The 17,209-nt window shown below is 35.4% G+C and overlaps 1 protein-coding gene and 1 non-coding gene across 7 annotated transcripts in view; one reads left to right on the top strand and one right to left on the bottom strand.

Annotated features, from left to right (window-relative positions):
- Positions 1-17,209, top strand: part of CDKL5 (cyclin dependent kinase like 5) — a 259,957-nt gene that overhangs the window by 74,166 nt on the left and 168,582 nt on the right. For 5 of the 6 annotated variants that reach the window (XM_077145674.1, XM_077145678.1, XM_077145675.1 and 2 more), the window contains exon 2: positions 15,175-15,424. In XM_077145674.1, coding sequence (XP_077001789.1) covers positions 15,361-15,424 — 64 coding nt within the window. In that variant the 5' untranslated portion in view covers positions 15,175-15,360. Of the gene's footprint in view, positions 1-15,174; positions 15,425-17,209 lie in introns of those variants that run through there. The other variant, XM_077145679.1, reaches the window with a different exon arrangement.
- LOC143672333 (U2 spliceosomal RNA) lies at positions 9,873-10,063 on the bottom strand. Its single transcript, XR_013169791.1, has one exon. It is a non-coding gene; the product is annotated as a U2 spliceosomal RNA (small nuclear RNA).

Here is a 17,209-nt window from a genome sequence, read left to right as displayed (position 1 = left end):
GTAACCTGTAATCTTCTTGTCTCTATGAATTTGTATATTATAATTATTTCATATCAGTGTGGTCATCCAGCATCCATCCCTTTGTGCCTCGTTTATTTCAGTCAACATAATTTTTCAGGGTTCATTCATGTTGTATTGTGTATCAGAAAATGATTCTTTTATGGCTAAAAAAGTATTTCATTGTATGGATAGACCATATTTTGTTTATTCATTAATCTGTTGATGGATGCTTGGGTTGGCTCTACCTTTTGGCTACTATGAATAATGCTGTTATTAATGTCAGTGTGCAAGTATTCTGTTCAAGTCTCTGCTTTCAGTTCTTTTGGGTAAATACCTAGAAATGAGATGTCCAGGTCATATGGTAGTTCTGTGTTTATCTTTCTAAGGAACTGCCAGTATGTTTTTTAAAGTGGCAGCACAATTTTACGTTCCCACCAACAAGTACATCGTTCCTATTTCACCACATCCTAGCCAGCACTTATTTTTTTTTTTTAAGCAATAGTCATTCTAGTGGATATGAAGTGACTTTGTGCATTTTTAAAAATGCGTTTCTGTGCTCTTACTGAGCAGTGGGAGCCTTTACTATATTAGGATATTAATTCCGACAGCAGCTGCGGATTCTTTTCTTCACTGTTTTATTCCTCTTTTCTTTTGCTTATGTGGTTTCTGCCTTTTTCAGTTTTATGAATCTCTAAACCTGACCTTAACATGGTCAAAATGGAATCCTGGATTTCTTCCCTTCCGATAGTCTTCCCCTCTTTTAGTCTTCCTCACATCAAGAAACAGCATTCACCATCTACTCATAGCCTATGCTAAAAATCAAGAAGTTGCGCTTAATTCCTCTTTCCCTTACTCCCTAGTTCAGATTACATCCCCAGCTATAACGACTTTCCCTCCAAACATATCCTGAATCTATCCAGTTATTTTCATATCCATCATTTTAGTCCATCCTACTCTTATCCTTCACTTGGGTGCCTACAATGATTCCCTAGTTCTACCCCCAAACACATCTCTCCTTACAAGCATTGAGGTATTTTTTATTCTGTAGAGAATGATTGTTTCAAAATGCAAATCTGATTGTCATACCATCCTCTGACCTCTTGCCTATTCCAGTGGTTCCTTATGTCTCATGAGAAAGATAAAACTACTTAAAATAGCTCATCCTGCTATTTGTCTAGCCTCATCTAGTTCCAGCTTTTATGTACCCCCCACCCCTTTTCTTTGAAGTCTGTTGTGCCTGTCGTGTTCCCTCCTGACTTTTTGCATAAATCATTCTTTATCCTGTAGCATCCCCCTTCTCCATAAATTTATACCTAATTATCCTACAGATCTCAGCTCACTGACTGCTTCCTGTGGAAGAACCAACACTCCCTAATAAGGTAGAACGTGCCTGTTATAAGCCCTTTTAGCACCATTGAGTACTTCATAGTACTTATATTTGTAATTTTACACTTATTGAGTGATTCTTTGATAAGGTCCATGAGATAAGTGATCTTCTCTATTTCCTTTAGCATGTCTCCAGAGTCTATCACAGTACCTGGCATATCTCAAGAAATATTTATTGAATGATAGTAAAATTATAAGTTCTCAGATGTAGAATGTGCTGTTTTCCCTTTCAGAAAAATGTAACTGTATTTGCTCTTGGCTGGTTTTAACTGTGTGACTTTTCTAGGTCACTAAGGTACAGTTCAGTGGTCTTGAATTCATATAGAGCTTGTACATATTCTAGTCTTGGTTTTCAGTACCTTCTGTTATTTTTCTTGGCATAAAGGACGTGGATTTGTACCACATTTTCTGATCTGCATCAATCCAGCAAAATCCAAGTGGTCCCCAACTTCTGTAAATTTAATTTAAATTCTGTTATTTGCAATTTGAGTATTTTATTTTATCCCCATAAAACCATGTTATAAATGATGTTTATATTTTCATGCAAGTGCCTTCAAAAATCCTTTGAACTGATAGTTTATTTTAAACAGTTCAGCATTAGCACGAACCCTGGCTTTTTCTGACCCCCCCACCCCCCTTTTTTTTGCATGGGCAGGTACTGGGAATCAAACCCACGTCACTGGCATGGCAGGTGAGAACTCTGCCTACTGAGCCACTGTGTCCCGCCCTCTGTGATCCATTTTTAGCCCATTTTTCAGTCCAAACCTAGAGGTCCTCAGATTCTTGGGAAGGGTGGTGAGGTTAGTAAAGTTGGCAGTGCTGGAAGAAGTGGTAAGTAGCTGGGTAGTAGATGCTTTGTGTTGGTACCATATTTCCTTCCTTGAGGAAGGATGCCAAAGGTCAAGGGTAAGGAGACAAGCTACGTGTCTGCTAGTTTGAAGTTTGAATGCTGATAAACTGTGTGTATGTCCAAATGTTTGAAGTCTCTTAAAAAGTGGGAAAATAACAGATGGTCTGAGTTAGTTCAAGGGGAAGAACTAATATTAGTGATAGAAGTATTTGACATTATAGTCAAATATTTGATTTAATAATGAGAACTCAACTATAAAGAATGTATTGATAAGACAAATTGCACACTAATATTGACAGAATAAAGCAAGAATAAATATCCTCTTAATTTTAGGGTCGGTGGTCCCATATAGGAAGAGCACTCAGTAGGAATATATCATCTCCTTGCTTAAGTTCAAAACGGAGAATTTTTTACAAGAGGGTATTAGGATGTTTCTCATAAGTCTGTGCTTTCCATATAAATGATATCCTTCCATACATGGGCCATGAGTTTTCATGTTTCAAAACTTTTTTAATTCTCTTCTTATAGCAGAAGTTTAGTCATGTTCTGAATTTATTCCTGTGTAATTTTCAGGGACAAAATGGTTCTGTCATTTGTATGTGTAAAAACAATGCCAGAAACAGAATTCATGATTTAACTGATTTTGTCCTCTTTGGGAAGAAGAGAAGACATGTTGAGGTGAAGATTATAATTTGAACAAGAAGGGAAATAGTCAAGGCCCAGGCAGCTCTTAAATCCAACTAACAATATGTGAGAGAAATTGTAAGCCTTATGTTTCTGTTAGTTCTTGTAGGTACTTGCTTACTTGCTAATGCAGGGTGATTGCTTTAATTCCTGATGTATTTCTTAGTGAAAGATAAATCCTCCTTGAAATGCATTTTGTTTTTTATTTACTAAATTAATGGTTAGTAATCAAGAACTCAAATGATTTTTGAGAGTCTTAGAATCTTAGCATTGGAAGGTATGTTGGAGAACTTCTAGTTTAGTACAAGGGTCCTTTCTACCACAGCCAAACTGCTTACAGTGGCCCCTTCCTTCCACCTGCCAGTCTCCTTGTCTACTACGCTTCAGATACACAGGCCTTCTTTCTGTTCCTTGAACTTATCAGGCTCTGTCAGACCCTATGTACTGTCTTGAATGCTTTTTTCACACCCTTGTTCCCATAGCTTGCTTCTTTACATTAAATAGGTCACCTAGATATCTCCTCAGACAGAACTTTCCCAGACCAACCTATTTAAAAGACTCCCCTCTTTTAGATAACTGGAGAGGATAAAGCTGTTTTATTTCCCTTATAGTATTTGTTACTTTCTGAAAATTTCATGTTTATTTGTTTATTTATTGTCTGTTTTCCCTCAGTAAGCTCCAAGAGAACAAGAGCCATATCTGTTGTTCACCCCTGTATCATGAGACATTTCCAGTAGTCGCTGGCCCATTATAGGTATTTGGTAAATATTTATACAATAAATGAATAAATATTGATGGTTGATTGTTGTTCCATCACTACTAAGCAAAAATATGTCTCCTTTTAATTTCTACCACTGATATTAGTTCTTACCCCTGAACTAACCCAGATCATCTGTTATTTTCCCTCTTTTTATGAGTCTTTATACATTTGGACATAAGCCATCTCTCATCAAGGCCAAACTTACCCAGTTTCTTCACCAGCTCCTAATCTGGCGTGGTTTTCAGAGAATTGTCACGATCCAGGTTTTCCATCACTGGGAGTTTTGGGTTTTGTTGTTGGGGTACCCAGTACACTATATAGAGTCTGAGCCGTGGAGAGAGTACAGTTAAACTTTTAAATTTGATATAATGTTGAAATGCTTTATCTTTAATAGAAATTCTTTTACCTCTATGTTAATGACCAAGGAACAGTTTATATATGCTATTGTTTTCAGAATTACTCCTTGAGTTCTTAAAAACTTGTTTTATTGTGAAATTAAACAGCATAGAGCTACATAAAACTTAACATATACATGCTAATGAATAATAAGTATAAGCGGGTGCCCGTTTAACCCATCACTCAAGACAAATAATAAAATATCATTACCAGGTCTCAGAAAGCTCTCCTGTGTATCTTTTCTCAATCTCAACCTAGAGGTAAATAATATCCTGGTTTTTAAAATAAACTTTTCATTGGTCACCTTTTTAGATACCACCTATGTATGCATACTTAAACAATATAGTTTTAGTTCAGCTTTGCATTTTAAAAAAATGTATATAAATTTTATATTTATGTTGCATGTAGATGAAATAATATTTGGCGCTAGTTTTCTTGTTACTGCAGAAACAAGTTTAGTGGTTTAAAAAGGCACCCATATATTAGCTCACAGTTCTGTAGGTCATAAGTCCAGCATGACGTGGCTGAAATCAAGGTGTCCTTCAGGCTGGGTTCTCTCTTTTTTCTTGATCAATTCCACAGTTGATTTTCAAGAACTAGCTCTTAGTTTCTTTTCTTTTTTTTAACATTTTTAATTGTGAAATATATGTACAAAAAAGCAATAAATCTCAAAGTACATTTTTGATTAAAATTTTTTTTTATTGTAGCGTGTAACATATTACAAAGCAAAGAAATAAAAAAGCAAAAGTTAAGGGGTCTGTCACTAATATGGAGTAGGGAGATGGGACTATCTGATATTCTGGAGAGGCTGGGCTAGGTTTCAGGACTTATCTGGACCAGGGACCCATCTGGAGGTTGTAGGTTTCTGGCAAGTTACTCTAGTGCCTGGAACCCTTGTGGAATCTTATATATTGCCGTAGGTGTTCTTTAGGATTGGCTGGAATGGTCCTGGTTGGGGATTGGCAGGTCATGACAGGTAGCAAGGTCTACCTGAAGCTTGCATAAAAGCATCCTCCAGAGTAGCCTCTTGACTCTGTTTGAACTATCTCTCCAACTGTTACTTTATTTATTTTTTAAACATTTTTTATTGTATAGTATAAAATACATACAAAGCAAAGAAATAAAAAGCAATAATTTTCAAAGCAGTCTTCAAAAAGTATCTGTAGGACAGATCCTTGAGTTTGTCATGGGCTACCATACAATCCTCTCATATTTTTCCTTCTAGCTGCTCCACGATATAGGAGGCTAAAGGGCTTAAATACTTTTTTATCATCACAATTGACTTTTTTCCCTTCTTTTTTTTTGTGAGCAGTAACATGCATACAAAAAAGTTATACTTTTGAAGCACAGCACCACAATTAGTTGTAGAACATTTTTCAGAGTTTGACGTGGGTTACGATTTCACAGTTTTAGGTTTTTACTTCTAGCTGCTCTAAACCACTGGAGACTAAAAGAAATATCAATTTAATAATTCAGCATTCATATCCATTGGTTAAGTCCTATCTTCTATGTATAATTCCACCATCACCTTTGATCTTTCCACCCTCCCTTTAGGGGTGTTTGGGCTATGGCAATTCTAAATTTTTGATATTGGAAGGATCTGTCGCTAATAAGGGATAGGGAGATGAAACTAGTTGACGTTCTGGAGAGGCAGGTTTCACGGCTTATCTGGACCAGGGACCCCTCTGGAGGTTGTAGGTTTCTGGCAAGTTACTCTAGTACCTGGAACCTTTGTGGAATCTAATAAATTGCCCTAAGTGTTCTTTAGGATTGGCTGGAAAAGTCCTGGTTGAGGTTGGCAGGTTATGATATGTAGCAAGGTCTACCTGAAGCTTGCGTAAGAGCAACCTCCAGAGTAGCCTCTCAACTCTTTTGAATTCTCTCTGCAGAACAATAATAATTATGCATATTTTGGCAGGTTCCAGCCAGCCCCCTAAAATAAGAATAAACAAACTCCATAGGATTGGAAAGAAGGAAGCAAAACAGAACTTAGATATTATTTACATTAAAAAAAAACAAAGGAATTTACAAATAAATTATTAGAATTATAAGTGTTTAGTGAGGCAGCTGAATATAAGCTTAATATACAAACATAAACTGTAATTGTTAACATCAATAAGAAACAGAAAATATAGTATTTTTACTCATGTTTACATTAGTGACAAAAAAGTAAAGCACTTAACTTTTAATATAACAAAAGGTATTCAAAACCTCTATTCAAATAATTATAAAACTTTTTTCAAAAACATTAAAGAAGACCTAAATAGAGTTATCTAGTTTAAGACTAGGAAGATTTATCTCTGTGGTCTATGTAATTCTAATCAAAATCTCAACAGGGTTTTGTGGAATTAAGCTGATTCTAAGATACATATGGAAGGACAGAGTTCCAAATACAGGCAACAATGTCCTCAAGAAGAAAAGTAAAGAGGCTCTGCATTGAGGGTAGGATTTGGCAGGATATCCCACCAGCTATACTGAGACTTATAGCAGAGCTATGGAAATTAAAACAGGGTGGTATGGGCACAGAAGGAGACAAATTAACTCGGAGAATAGATGTGAGAGCTCAAGTTAGTATACTTCAATATCCTTCAGCCTCTGATAGTCCCTCAGCTCCACGGTTACCTCCCAGTTCAGTGTATGTTCAACACAAGTCAGAGTAATCACTTTAAGCTAAATCAGATCATGTGATTTCTCTGTTCTCAAAACCCCCAACAGCCTCCTATATCATTGAGAGTGAAAAACAAGTCTACATTAAGTCCCAAGGCCTCAGCCGCCCTTCCTCTGATATCATTCCCTACTATTCTCTTCTTTGGGTCACTTCACTCCAGCCACACTGACTTCCTTGCAGTTCAATATGAAATAAGAAAGGTACAGTTATCTGTAATCCTAACTATTCCTTTGACACTGTAAGGTTTAGTTTAATGCACTATCTTATTAATACTTTTTTTCATTCCACATTTACCTTTTTTTTCAACAAAAAGGAGGGAATGAGAAAGCTCAAACTATGCTTATTTTTAAAAACTTAAGTAACTTCCTTCAGTTCAGTGGAATCACAGATTTTTAACAGATTACTCTGACATTTAGAAAAATGTCACAATTTCAAAAGAAATTCACTAATATTTATTGTATTCATTTATTACGCAAATAATTACTGATTGTGTAACATGTTTCAGGGAATAGGTAAATAAGACATGGAAAACAGTGACGAACTGGTAGGCAAAGTCCTTGCCCTCATGGAACTTTACATTTTGCTGAGGGAGGAAAAAATACAAGATTAGATATTTATACATATTTTGAAGGGAAGGGAAAAAAGGATGATTACTTGGTCAGGTTGGACCTCTCTAAAAAGGTGACATTTGAGATGCCATCTCAATGACAAGAAGAAGCCAGCCATATGAAGATTTAAGTCAGTCACATTCCAGGTAAAAGATACTCAAGTGCTTCTGAGAATGTATCATTTTTTCACTTTCTATGGTTAATTTGGAAGAACACTCAGGAAACGTAGAAGTTCAGTATATAATAACATACGAAGAACATTTGGTCCCACCTGTTCTCTTTGAACGGTGGAAATCAAAAGTGAGTAATGTAAATCGAAAGTCAGAATTTAAATGTGGTGATTGAATACATATTAAAGGTGTCAAGATTGGTCTTTTAACTCAGTATGGGTACTGAGAAAAATAAATGTATGACTAAAATTAGACTTAACTGCAATTTTGTATGAATAGCACTGATAAAAATTTTTTAAGGCATATAAAAGGCGAAACACTTTTAAGTTCTAGTAATGGCAAATGAGATAACTTGGATGAAATGTCTCTTTAAGGACAAATAGAAAAGCTAGAGGAAATACTGTTTTTAAGAACATCTTAACAATATACCGAAAAATTACCAGGCTAAAATCAAGGCAAAAGAACTGAACCCTAAGAGGGAGATCAAAACTACCCAAAACCGTTTTAGCCCTTCATATATTTGATGATCCAGAACAAATGGGAGTAAAACATGCTTAGTCTTGAAACCTTTATAGATCCAAGGGCATAAAGTCAAAGCCAAGAGTATTTCAAAAAGAGGAACTCTGATAAACTACCACTCACTTGGAACTGAAATCCCAAAGAGCTATGCTCCCAGGGTAAGAGGAACCAGAAATCAGCCCTTGAGCAGACTTGAGGTATAACTTGATGTTATCTAGATGTGATCTAGATAACCTTCTAAATGTGCCTTTGGATTGAGTGTGGTCCCAGATTCAGACTGGTAGTGCCACTAGTTATCTGATTGAAATAAAGCGGAGGGGTGAGCAACTCTGCCAAAAGATAGCTTGAACATAGGCCTCAGATTATAGCTACAGATAATTTCTCACTTATAATGTGCAGTACATAACTAAAGACAACCAGATACACAGGGAAGAAAGATACCATGAATAATAATCAAGAGAAACAACTGAACAAAATGACCCAGAAAGACTTCAAATACTGGAATTATCAGGAATAGCCTATAAAAATTATCAAGTTAAACTAATAATAACGAAGCATTGAAAGTTTTAACAGAACTAGAAGGTCCAAAAGAGATGACTATTTATTGAAAAATAAATTAGAATTTTAGAACCATAAGAAATCATCAAAAAAATAACTCAATGGACAGTTCAAAGGAAAAAATATCAGGATACAACACATTTGAACAGTATGTTTTAAAAACTTGACCAAATGAACATAGAAACTGTACCATAGAACTGCAGAATACCACTTTTTCCTCAAAGCACACAGAACATTTATATTTGGTTGGCTATAATGCAATTCAAAGCAGATTACAAGGACTGACGTCAAAGGACATTCCTCTCACAATGCAAATCTACAAGAAATTGTTAGTGAAAGAAAAAATTAGAAAATTGTTTTCTAATAATTTATTCTAATTTATCTTCTATTTTAGCTTTGCTTATTTCTCTTACTTTCCAATAAATAATTTTTATTATTCATAAATTAATAAATAACACTTCCAAAAGAATCTATAAGTAGTCAAAGAAGAAATGAATAATTAAAAAATGCAAATTTATGGCAGTGCTTAGGGGTAAATTGGTACCCTCATGTAAACATATCCGAAAAAAAAAAAATGAAAATTAATGAACTACACTTCAATCTCAAGAGGTTAAAAATAAAATAAAATAAATCCACAGAAAATATAAAGAAAAAAATCAAGAGCAGAAATTCATGAAATAGAAAACACAAAAACAATAACGAAACTAAAAGAACAAAGAGGTACAAAGAGTCAATAATAGAAGGGTATGGGGGAAAACTACTATTGCATGCTATGACCTATACTTTTTTTTTTTAATTTTTGGAAATTGATCTGGGTTAGTAGAGAGAGATAAAGAACATGGTGCGTGGAGGGTGAGTGAAGACAGAGGAAGGTGGCAGGTAAGGCAGAAGGTGAACGGAGAGTATGATGCTAGTAACAACGGGGGCTACAACCACCGGGACGCGTAAGACCTAGGATAGAACAGAGAGAGTGAGCCAGGAGCAGGTGACGCAGTTCAAGGCGACAAGGAGAAGGTCTCTTGCTGGTTGGAGGAAGTACGGAACAAAAGGCCTGCGTGCGGTACCAGTAGGGCGAAACTTGGGTTGGCCATCGCCACGAATAAAGGACGTGTCAGTAGAAAGGAAAGAAAGAGATGAAGAAGAAACGACCGTATCAAACAGCTCAGAGGGAAAAACACAAAGAGAGCTGTAGACATCCCGGTCTGGTGAAGAAAAGAAGCAAAGGAGAAGAACAAGGAAAAAGCAAGTCTGTCTATTGGCACCGCAATTGAGTAAGGAGTGCACCGTTCCTGGAAGTACTGCAATACCAGGTCGATGAGTGGAGTGGACGGAGCAAGCTCCTATTCCATCTCCCTGTTCCAAAAATCCATTTAATATATTGTCCTCGGATAGAGGACGTATCAGATATTAAACTGATAAGAACAGATACTACACTTGATCTTAGCCAAAAGGCCGAGAAGCGATGATGACCTATACTTAATAGGAAGATATCAGCAGTACTACAGCAATACCAGGGGTAAATAATTGGGGTGGGGGGGCAGACAAGAGTTAAAGGGGAGGTTTAGATTTGCTATTTGGTGAGGCGGTGCTTATCTGTCATTTGTTCTATTTGGAGTAATGAAAACTGTCTAAAATTGAGAGTGTTGATCACTGTACAACTAAGTGTGTAAGTAAGACACAGTGTTTATTTTGGACATTATCCATGTTACCCAATGGATGGAGGTGGCTGAAGGACATTGACTGAGAAGTAGAATGGCAAATTGTGGTATATACATATGATGTAATATTGTGTGGCTACAGAAAGGAATGAAGTGATGAGGCATGCAAATTGTGTGGTTGAGCATAAGCCAGAAACAAAAAATAAAAAAATAAAAAAAGCCAGAAACAAAAGAACAAACATTATATGGTCTCTTTTAGAAAACACTTATAAGAAAACTGGGGCCTAGATTGTAAGATATTATAGCAATCACATTTAGTCCAGAACTGTAAATGTTAATTCTAGATTTTGAGATGCTATGCTATATATGTATAGCCTGGTATTCCCCTAGAACTTTGAGTACTTGTGTGACACCTAAGTCTCAGAGTCAGAGTTCTGCAGCTCTGAAAGTCAACATTGCTACATATAACAACTGTTAAAGAGATGGAAAAAGAGATCAGGCTTCAATTAGAGATAAGAACAAAGCTGATCTGGACAATGCTAAGATAAATCAGAATACAGGGTGTTTTAATCCTGATCCAATCTTGTGGGAGCAGCTGTTTCTTTTAATCCCAATTCGATAATGTAGGCTGGAATCTTTTGATTAGATTATCTTCAGGGAGGTGTGGCTCCACCCATTCAAGGTGGGTCTTGATTAGTTTCCTGGAATCCTTTAAGAGGAAGCATTTTGAAGCAAGACACAGAGTCCAACAGCCAGCAACCTTTGGCGATGAAGAAGGGGCCTACATTGTAAGCTTTCAGAGCAGACACATTAAATCCGGAGTGGTGATTATTATTTCTGAATTTTGAGAGGCTGTTTTATATATATAACCTGATATTTAGAGATAAGTACAAAGCTGAACAGGTTGGGGTTAAAGTAATTTAAAACATAGGGGTAAGGAAGACAGTGTCTATATTTTAGAACCAACCATACTCTTTGAGACCAATGGAAGAAAGGTTTATTTGATCTGGAACTGAAATTTTCTGTAGTGCATAATCTAATTCAATTTATCTGTATAACTCATTTGAACAACTGAAACACAGAGAGCACAGAATGAGAAAGAGGTCCTTTAATCCTGTATAGATTATTGTAATGCCTGGATACATCCTAGAATATATTAACCAGATAATCAAAAGGTATTGGCAAAGTCCCCTGAGGGAGGGGAGAAAGACTGTGGAACTATTAAACCTTACCATCAGGGAATCCCCTGATACTGTGTTAAACTTTAGGGACACCCAAAGCAATAGGCCATGCCTTCAATCATGAGGCTTACTCTTGTGAAGCTTATATAGGTAGCATAGAAGCTTAGACTACGTATAGGCATGCCTAAGAGTTACTTCTGGAGAACCTCTGTTGCTCAGATGTGGCTTAAGTCTAAGCCCAACTCTGCAAGTGAAATCATTGCCCTAACCTCGGCGTAGAATATGACACCCAGGGGTGAAAGGCTCCCTGGCGACGTGGGAGAGGACTCCCAGGGATGAATCCAAGCCTGGCACTGTGGGATCAACAATTACATCCTGACCAAAAGGGGAAACAGAAGTGTAATTAATAAAGTATCAGTGGCAGAGGGAGTTCAAATAGAGTCGAGAGTCTACTCTGGAGGTTGCTCTAATGCAAGCTTCAGTTAGACCTTGCTACCTACCATAACCTATCATAAGATAGGACTTAACCAATGAACATGAATGCTGAATCATTAAATTGATATCTCTTTTAGTCTCCAGTATTTTAGAGCAGCTAGAAGTAAAAACCTAAAGTTGTGGAATTGTAACCCATGTCAAAGTCTGAAATATGTTCTACAAGTAATTGTGCTGCTATACTTAGAAATTTATAGGTTTTTGTATATATGTTATTGTTCACAAAAAAAAAGAAGGGGAAAAAAAGTCGATTGTGATGATAAAGAAGTATTTAAGCCCTGTAGCCTCCTATATTGTGGAGCAGCTAGAAGGAAAAATATGAGAGGATTGTATGGTAGCCCATGACAAACTCTGGGATCTATCCTGTAACCACTTTTTGAAGAATACTTTGAAACCTATTGCTTTTTTATTTCTTTACTTTGTATATATGTAATACTATACAGTAAAAAAACGTTTAAAAAACATCATGTATTTTGTGATTGAATGTAAAAGCAAATATGAGAATCCTGTTTTCTGCTGTTAAGCCTGGAATTAAAGCAATTAAAAAAATAATTATTGTTCTGGTTTGCTAGCTGCTGGAATGTGATATATGAGAAACAGAATGGCTTTTAAAAGGAGGGATTTATTAAGTTGCACATTTATAGTTCTGTGGCCGTGAAAATGTCCCAGTTAAAGTAAGTCTATAAAAATGTCCTTATTAAGGCACCAACAAGAGGTTACCTTCACTTGAGAAAACTGAAGAAGTTCAGGGTTTCTTTCTCAACTGGAGAGGCACATGGCAAACATGGCGATGTCTGCTAGCTTTCTCTCCAGGCTTCTTGTTTTGTGAAGCTCCCCAGGGGCATTTTCCTTTTTTTATCTCCAAAGGTCTCTGGCTGGATTGGCTTTGCCACTCTTGTGGTTCTCGTGCCTCTCGGGGCTCTAAAGCTTTTTCTAAAATATTTCCTCTTTTAAAGGATTCCAGTAAACTAATCAAGACCCACCTGAAATGGGTAGCATCACATCTCCCTCTAATCAAAGGTTAACACCCACAATTGGGGGAGTCACATATCCATGGAGATAATCTAATCAAGTTTCCAACCTACAGTGCTGAATAGGGATTAAAAGAAACTGCTGCCTCCACAAAATGGATTGGGATTAAAACATGGCTTTTCTAGGGTACATAATCCTTTCAAACCGGCACATTTATTTTAGTAAGTTTAGTAGTAGAAATCCTTGTAATATTCTTAATTTTTTGAAGGGGCTGTATCTAAAATTTCACATTTAAGAATGATGTTTCTTGTAGTGTTTTGATAGATTACCTTTATCAGGAGGTAAATATTTGTAAACTTTTAATTCTGGTCAAATTGCTCTTTAGAAAGTTTTTACCAGTTTGTATAAGTGTATGAAATGGTATACTTTTGTGTCAATACTTATTCACACCACATGGGATATTCTTATTCTTAAAAAGTTTCATTATCATAGATAGTAAAGAAAATTTCTTTATTGGTCTTGATCAATTTCTTCCTTTTAAATTAATATTTTATGTTGGTACCATTGTTAGTTTTCTTAAGAGATGAGTTTTTTTTTGTTTCAAAAAAATACCTGTTTTGAAATAATTTCAGAGAGAGAAAAGTTGCAAAGATAGTACAAAGAATTTCCTGTTTCCTTGACTCAGATTCCATAATGTTAATATTTTACCCCATTTGATCTATCATCCTCTTTCTCTTTTTGTCTCACCCCCTCCCAGTAACCATAAACATATATATATAGTTATGAACTATTTTAATAAATCTTCTTTCATGTGCAGCAGTTATTCAGTCTTTCCTTATATTTTTCTAGATATTTTTAAAGAATACAGACCAGTTACTTAGTAAAATATCTCTCAGTTTGGGCTTGTCTTTGGCTTCCTATGTTTAGATTCCAGTTTCACATTTCTGGCAGGAATACTACAAAAGTGATATTGAGGCCTTCTTTGTCAGTACATCCTATCAGGAGGTGTTTGATGTTGATTTGTCTCATTATTGAGTCTGATAACTTTCATCAGTTATGGTGGTATTTGTCAGTTTGGCCCGTATGAAAAATTACTGTTTTTCCCCTTTGTAATTAATAAGTATTTTGTGGGGAGAAACTTTGAGACTAGATAATATCCTGTTTTTCAGCAAACTTTCAACCATTAGTTTTAGTATATTTTGATGATATATACTACCTGAAATACCTGAAATAATTACTGTGGTGGTTGCCTAACGGTAATGTTCTAACCCATCATAATGTTTATTTGGAATTCTCTAAGAAAGTTTTCCCTTATCCCATATTTGTCTGTCTTTATCATTAAGGACTCATGCATATTTATTTTAGTCTATGAAAATTATGCCCAGTTTTACCAGTGGAAGTCAAGTCACTTCAGTCTGGTTCCTGCATGCTTTTGACGTGTTCCCATCATTCTCTGAGCACTCCTTTCTGCTACCACAAAAATAAATCCTAGGCTTCTCTTGTACTTTCCTTGCCCTAGCCTTGAAATCAGATATTTTTCCAAGGACCCCGATTTCTTTTATTGTAGACTGTTCTTTAGAAATCCAGATCTGGGAAATAAACGTGCTCATAGGTACTGGAATGTAGTTGTTTCTAGGCCTTCTCAGCACCCAACACTAGGGAATATATGTGTATATGTTGATGCACACATTTATATCTATTTCTATATCTCTATATGTTAAAAACTCTGAGCTTATACTCTTACTCCAATTCTAAGCTTTCTCCCTTATCCACAGTATATTTACTTATTTGCTCAATCCTAAATACATGGAAAATAGCTTCATATCACTGTAAAAACAAAATGTCTTGTGTACAATGCTTGTTTATTTGTTTTTTTATTTTTTATTTTTTTTGCATGGACAGGCGTCAGAAATCGAACCCGGGTCTCTGGCATGGCAAGCGAGAACTCTTCCTGCTGAGCCACCAAGGCCTGCCCTATATTTCTTTTTGACTTTAGCTTGAGGGGAGTGCATATAGTTAAAATACTGTTTTCAAAAGTTATCTGAGGTTAATTCTCCACTCCTATTCCTCTCTTCAGTATGGTCATGTTGTTCATTTCAAATACAGTTAGGTTCATTTGTTTATGTTCTATTTTGGGTTCTTCCCTACCTTAAAGAAAAAAAAGTATATGAAACATTAACATGGTATGAAAAGACTATACAAAAAGATGGGGTAGGTTATTAGAGTACTGTGATATAAACCTTATGACTTTTAATTGTATTTGTTCTTTCAGGGAATTGTTTATTGCTTCACTATTACAACAAATATGTGAAAGTTCCTGTCAACCTGTGAGAATTTCCTTCTTCAGACATTCTTTGTTCTACTTATTGCACAACTTTCTCAGAAGATCCAACATTCTCAGAAGATCCTTTTTTGGTGCCATGTTCTGTGGCTTGCATCAAAAGAGGAATTTGTCTTCATGAAGATTCCTAACATTGGTAATGTGATGAATAAATTTGAGATCCTTGGGGTTGTAGGTGAAGGTAAGTTGGGATTTTAGAATTCCTTGCATCTATGAGCAGTGTACCACCAAAAAAAATTTTAAATCAGATCTAGTTAATTTAACCTATGCCAATTCAGATATGTATCTAGGATTAAAATATTAAAAAAAAAATTCTTCTGAAACTATTTCGGTCCTACTCTCCCATCTAAAGTTAGTAACATTTAAAAATCCTTTAAAGTTTAATAGATCAAAGATTTCTTAGGACTGCCTTCATTTCATTCTTTTCATTAGCAATCATAGTTTCTTTAGTCTGTCTTTTTTGAGTTATGTTTTACTTTTATATCAACTTGGCTTATTTTGAATAATTTAAAACTTGTTTTATGAGTTAAATTTACTTACTACATGGTAAAGGAATAAGTAACTTTTATTTCTCTCAAATTAGCAAACCACGTATCATAAATTCTAAGACACAGTTTGGTAACATTTTAACATCTCTGAAATTAGAGATGTATTATAGTTAATAGCACATCATGGTGTAACTGGCAGCATTTTTTCTTCTAAGTAGTACCTAAAACAAAGTTGATTTTTCCTCATTAGCTGTTTTTGCCCTTGACTTAAAGATAACGATATAAATTTTGGTAAATTACACTGTTACAGGGGAATAATTGGATTCTTAGCATTTATATCTTGGAAGCAAATGTTATAAAAATTTCACATTTCAGAAATTTCAAATAAACTTTGAATTTGAAAAGGATGTTTAAACTATTTATGTGAACAGTAAAGCTGTTCAACAATTTAATATTAAGTTGGTACATCCATTTCAAAGAAATAGAGAGAAGTAAAATATTGAATTTAATCATTGGGTGCTTACTTCAAGGTATAAAGTTGAAATCATATAAAAAGAATGGGTTATTCTGCCTTCACTAGTTAACTCCTTTTCCTTTTTTTCATTGATATTATGTAAATAAAATTGATTCTCAGTATCTTACTATTTGTCTTATAATTGTTGCCTTTTGTGTTTTCTTTATTTTTTTTTGAAGTATTGCTGTTAGACACTTAGGTGGTAAAGCTGCAGATTGGAGAAGGTCAATACATTGGGTGGGATGGGATTTTAATGCTCCAGCTTTTGGCCCTAAGGTTTTCTGGAACATATCCTTGTTTTTCTTGGTATACCCATAGGTGATCATCTTCTCAGAGATTGGCTCAGGTTTGCCAAAATTACCAGGCTGTAATATAAATCAGAACATGTCAGTTTCAGTCAGTGCTATATATATATGTATATTTTTTCTTTGTAAACTATCTCACGTTTGTTTTGGCCAAGAAATTGCATATATAGTAAGTATATGGAAAAATGTCAAGCAAACTCTACATTCCTGTGGAATAGACAGTGCATTTTCACCCCATAGAAGAACTGGCATGGAAAATTAAATGATGATTGGATGATTGGTGAGCATTGAGTTAAATTGGGTGACTATAATAGCTGGTTCCTTATGATAATAAGAGTCATGCATTTCCACCAAAGCAAGGGAGACTTATTCATTCAGGTCCCTCAGACTCTGTTGGAGATACATTTTCCAGTTTTGTGTCCCTGAAGTACCCTTCTCATATGTGAATGCATGCTTTGTCTCTTATTGTCAATGTTCTTGACTTTTCACAAGCCTCAATTATCATACATTATATCTTGATTCTCCTAATTAGATTTTGCACAATGTAACCTTAACCCCAGTTTCCTGGGTACCTTGCTGTCAACTCTATGTCTGTTTCTAGGAAATAGTTATTCATTTTAAAAAAATTTTTATTGATAAATGTTTACATACATACATTC

Source organism: Tamandua tetradactyla, chromosome X, assembly GCF_023851605.1.
Source record: "Tamandua tetradactyla isolate mTamTet1 chromosome X, mTamTet1.pri, whole genome shotgun sequence".
Classification (NCBI taxonomy): domain Eukaryota; kingdom Metazoa; phylum Chordata; class Mammalia; order Pilosa; family Myrmecophagidae; genus Tamandua; species Tamandua tetradactyla.
This window is presented reverse-complemented; position numbering and strand designations above follow the sequence as displayed.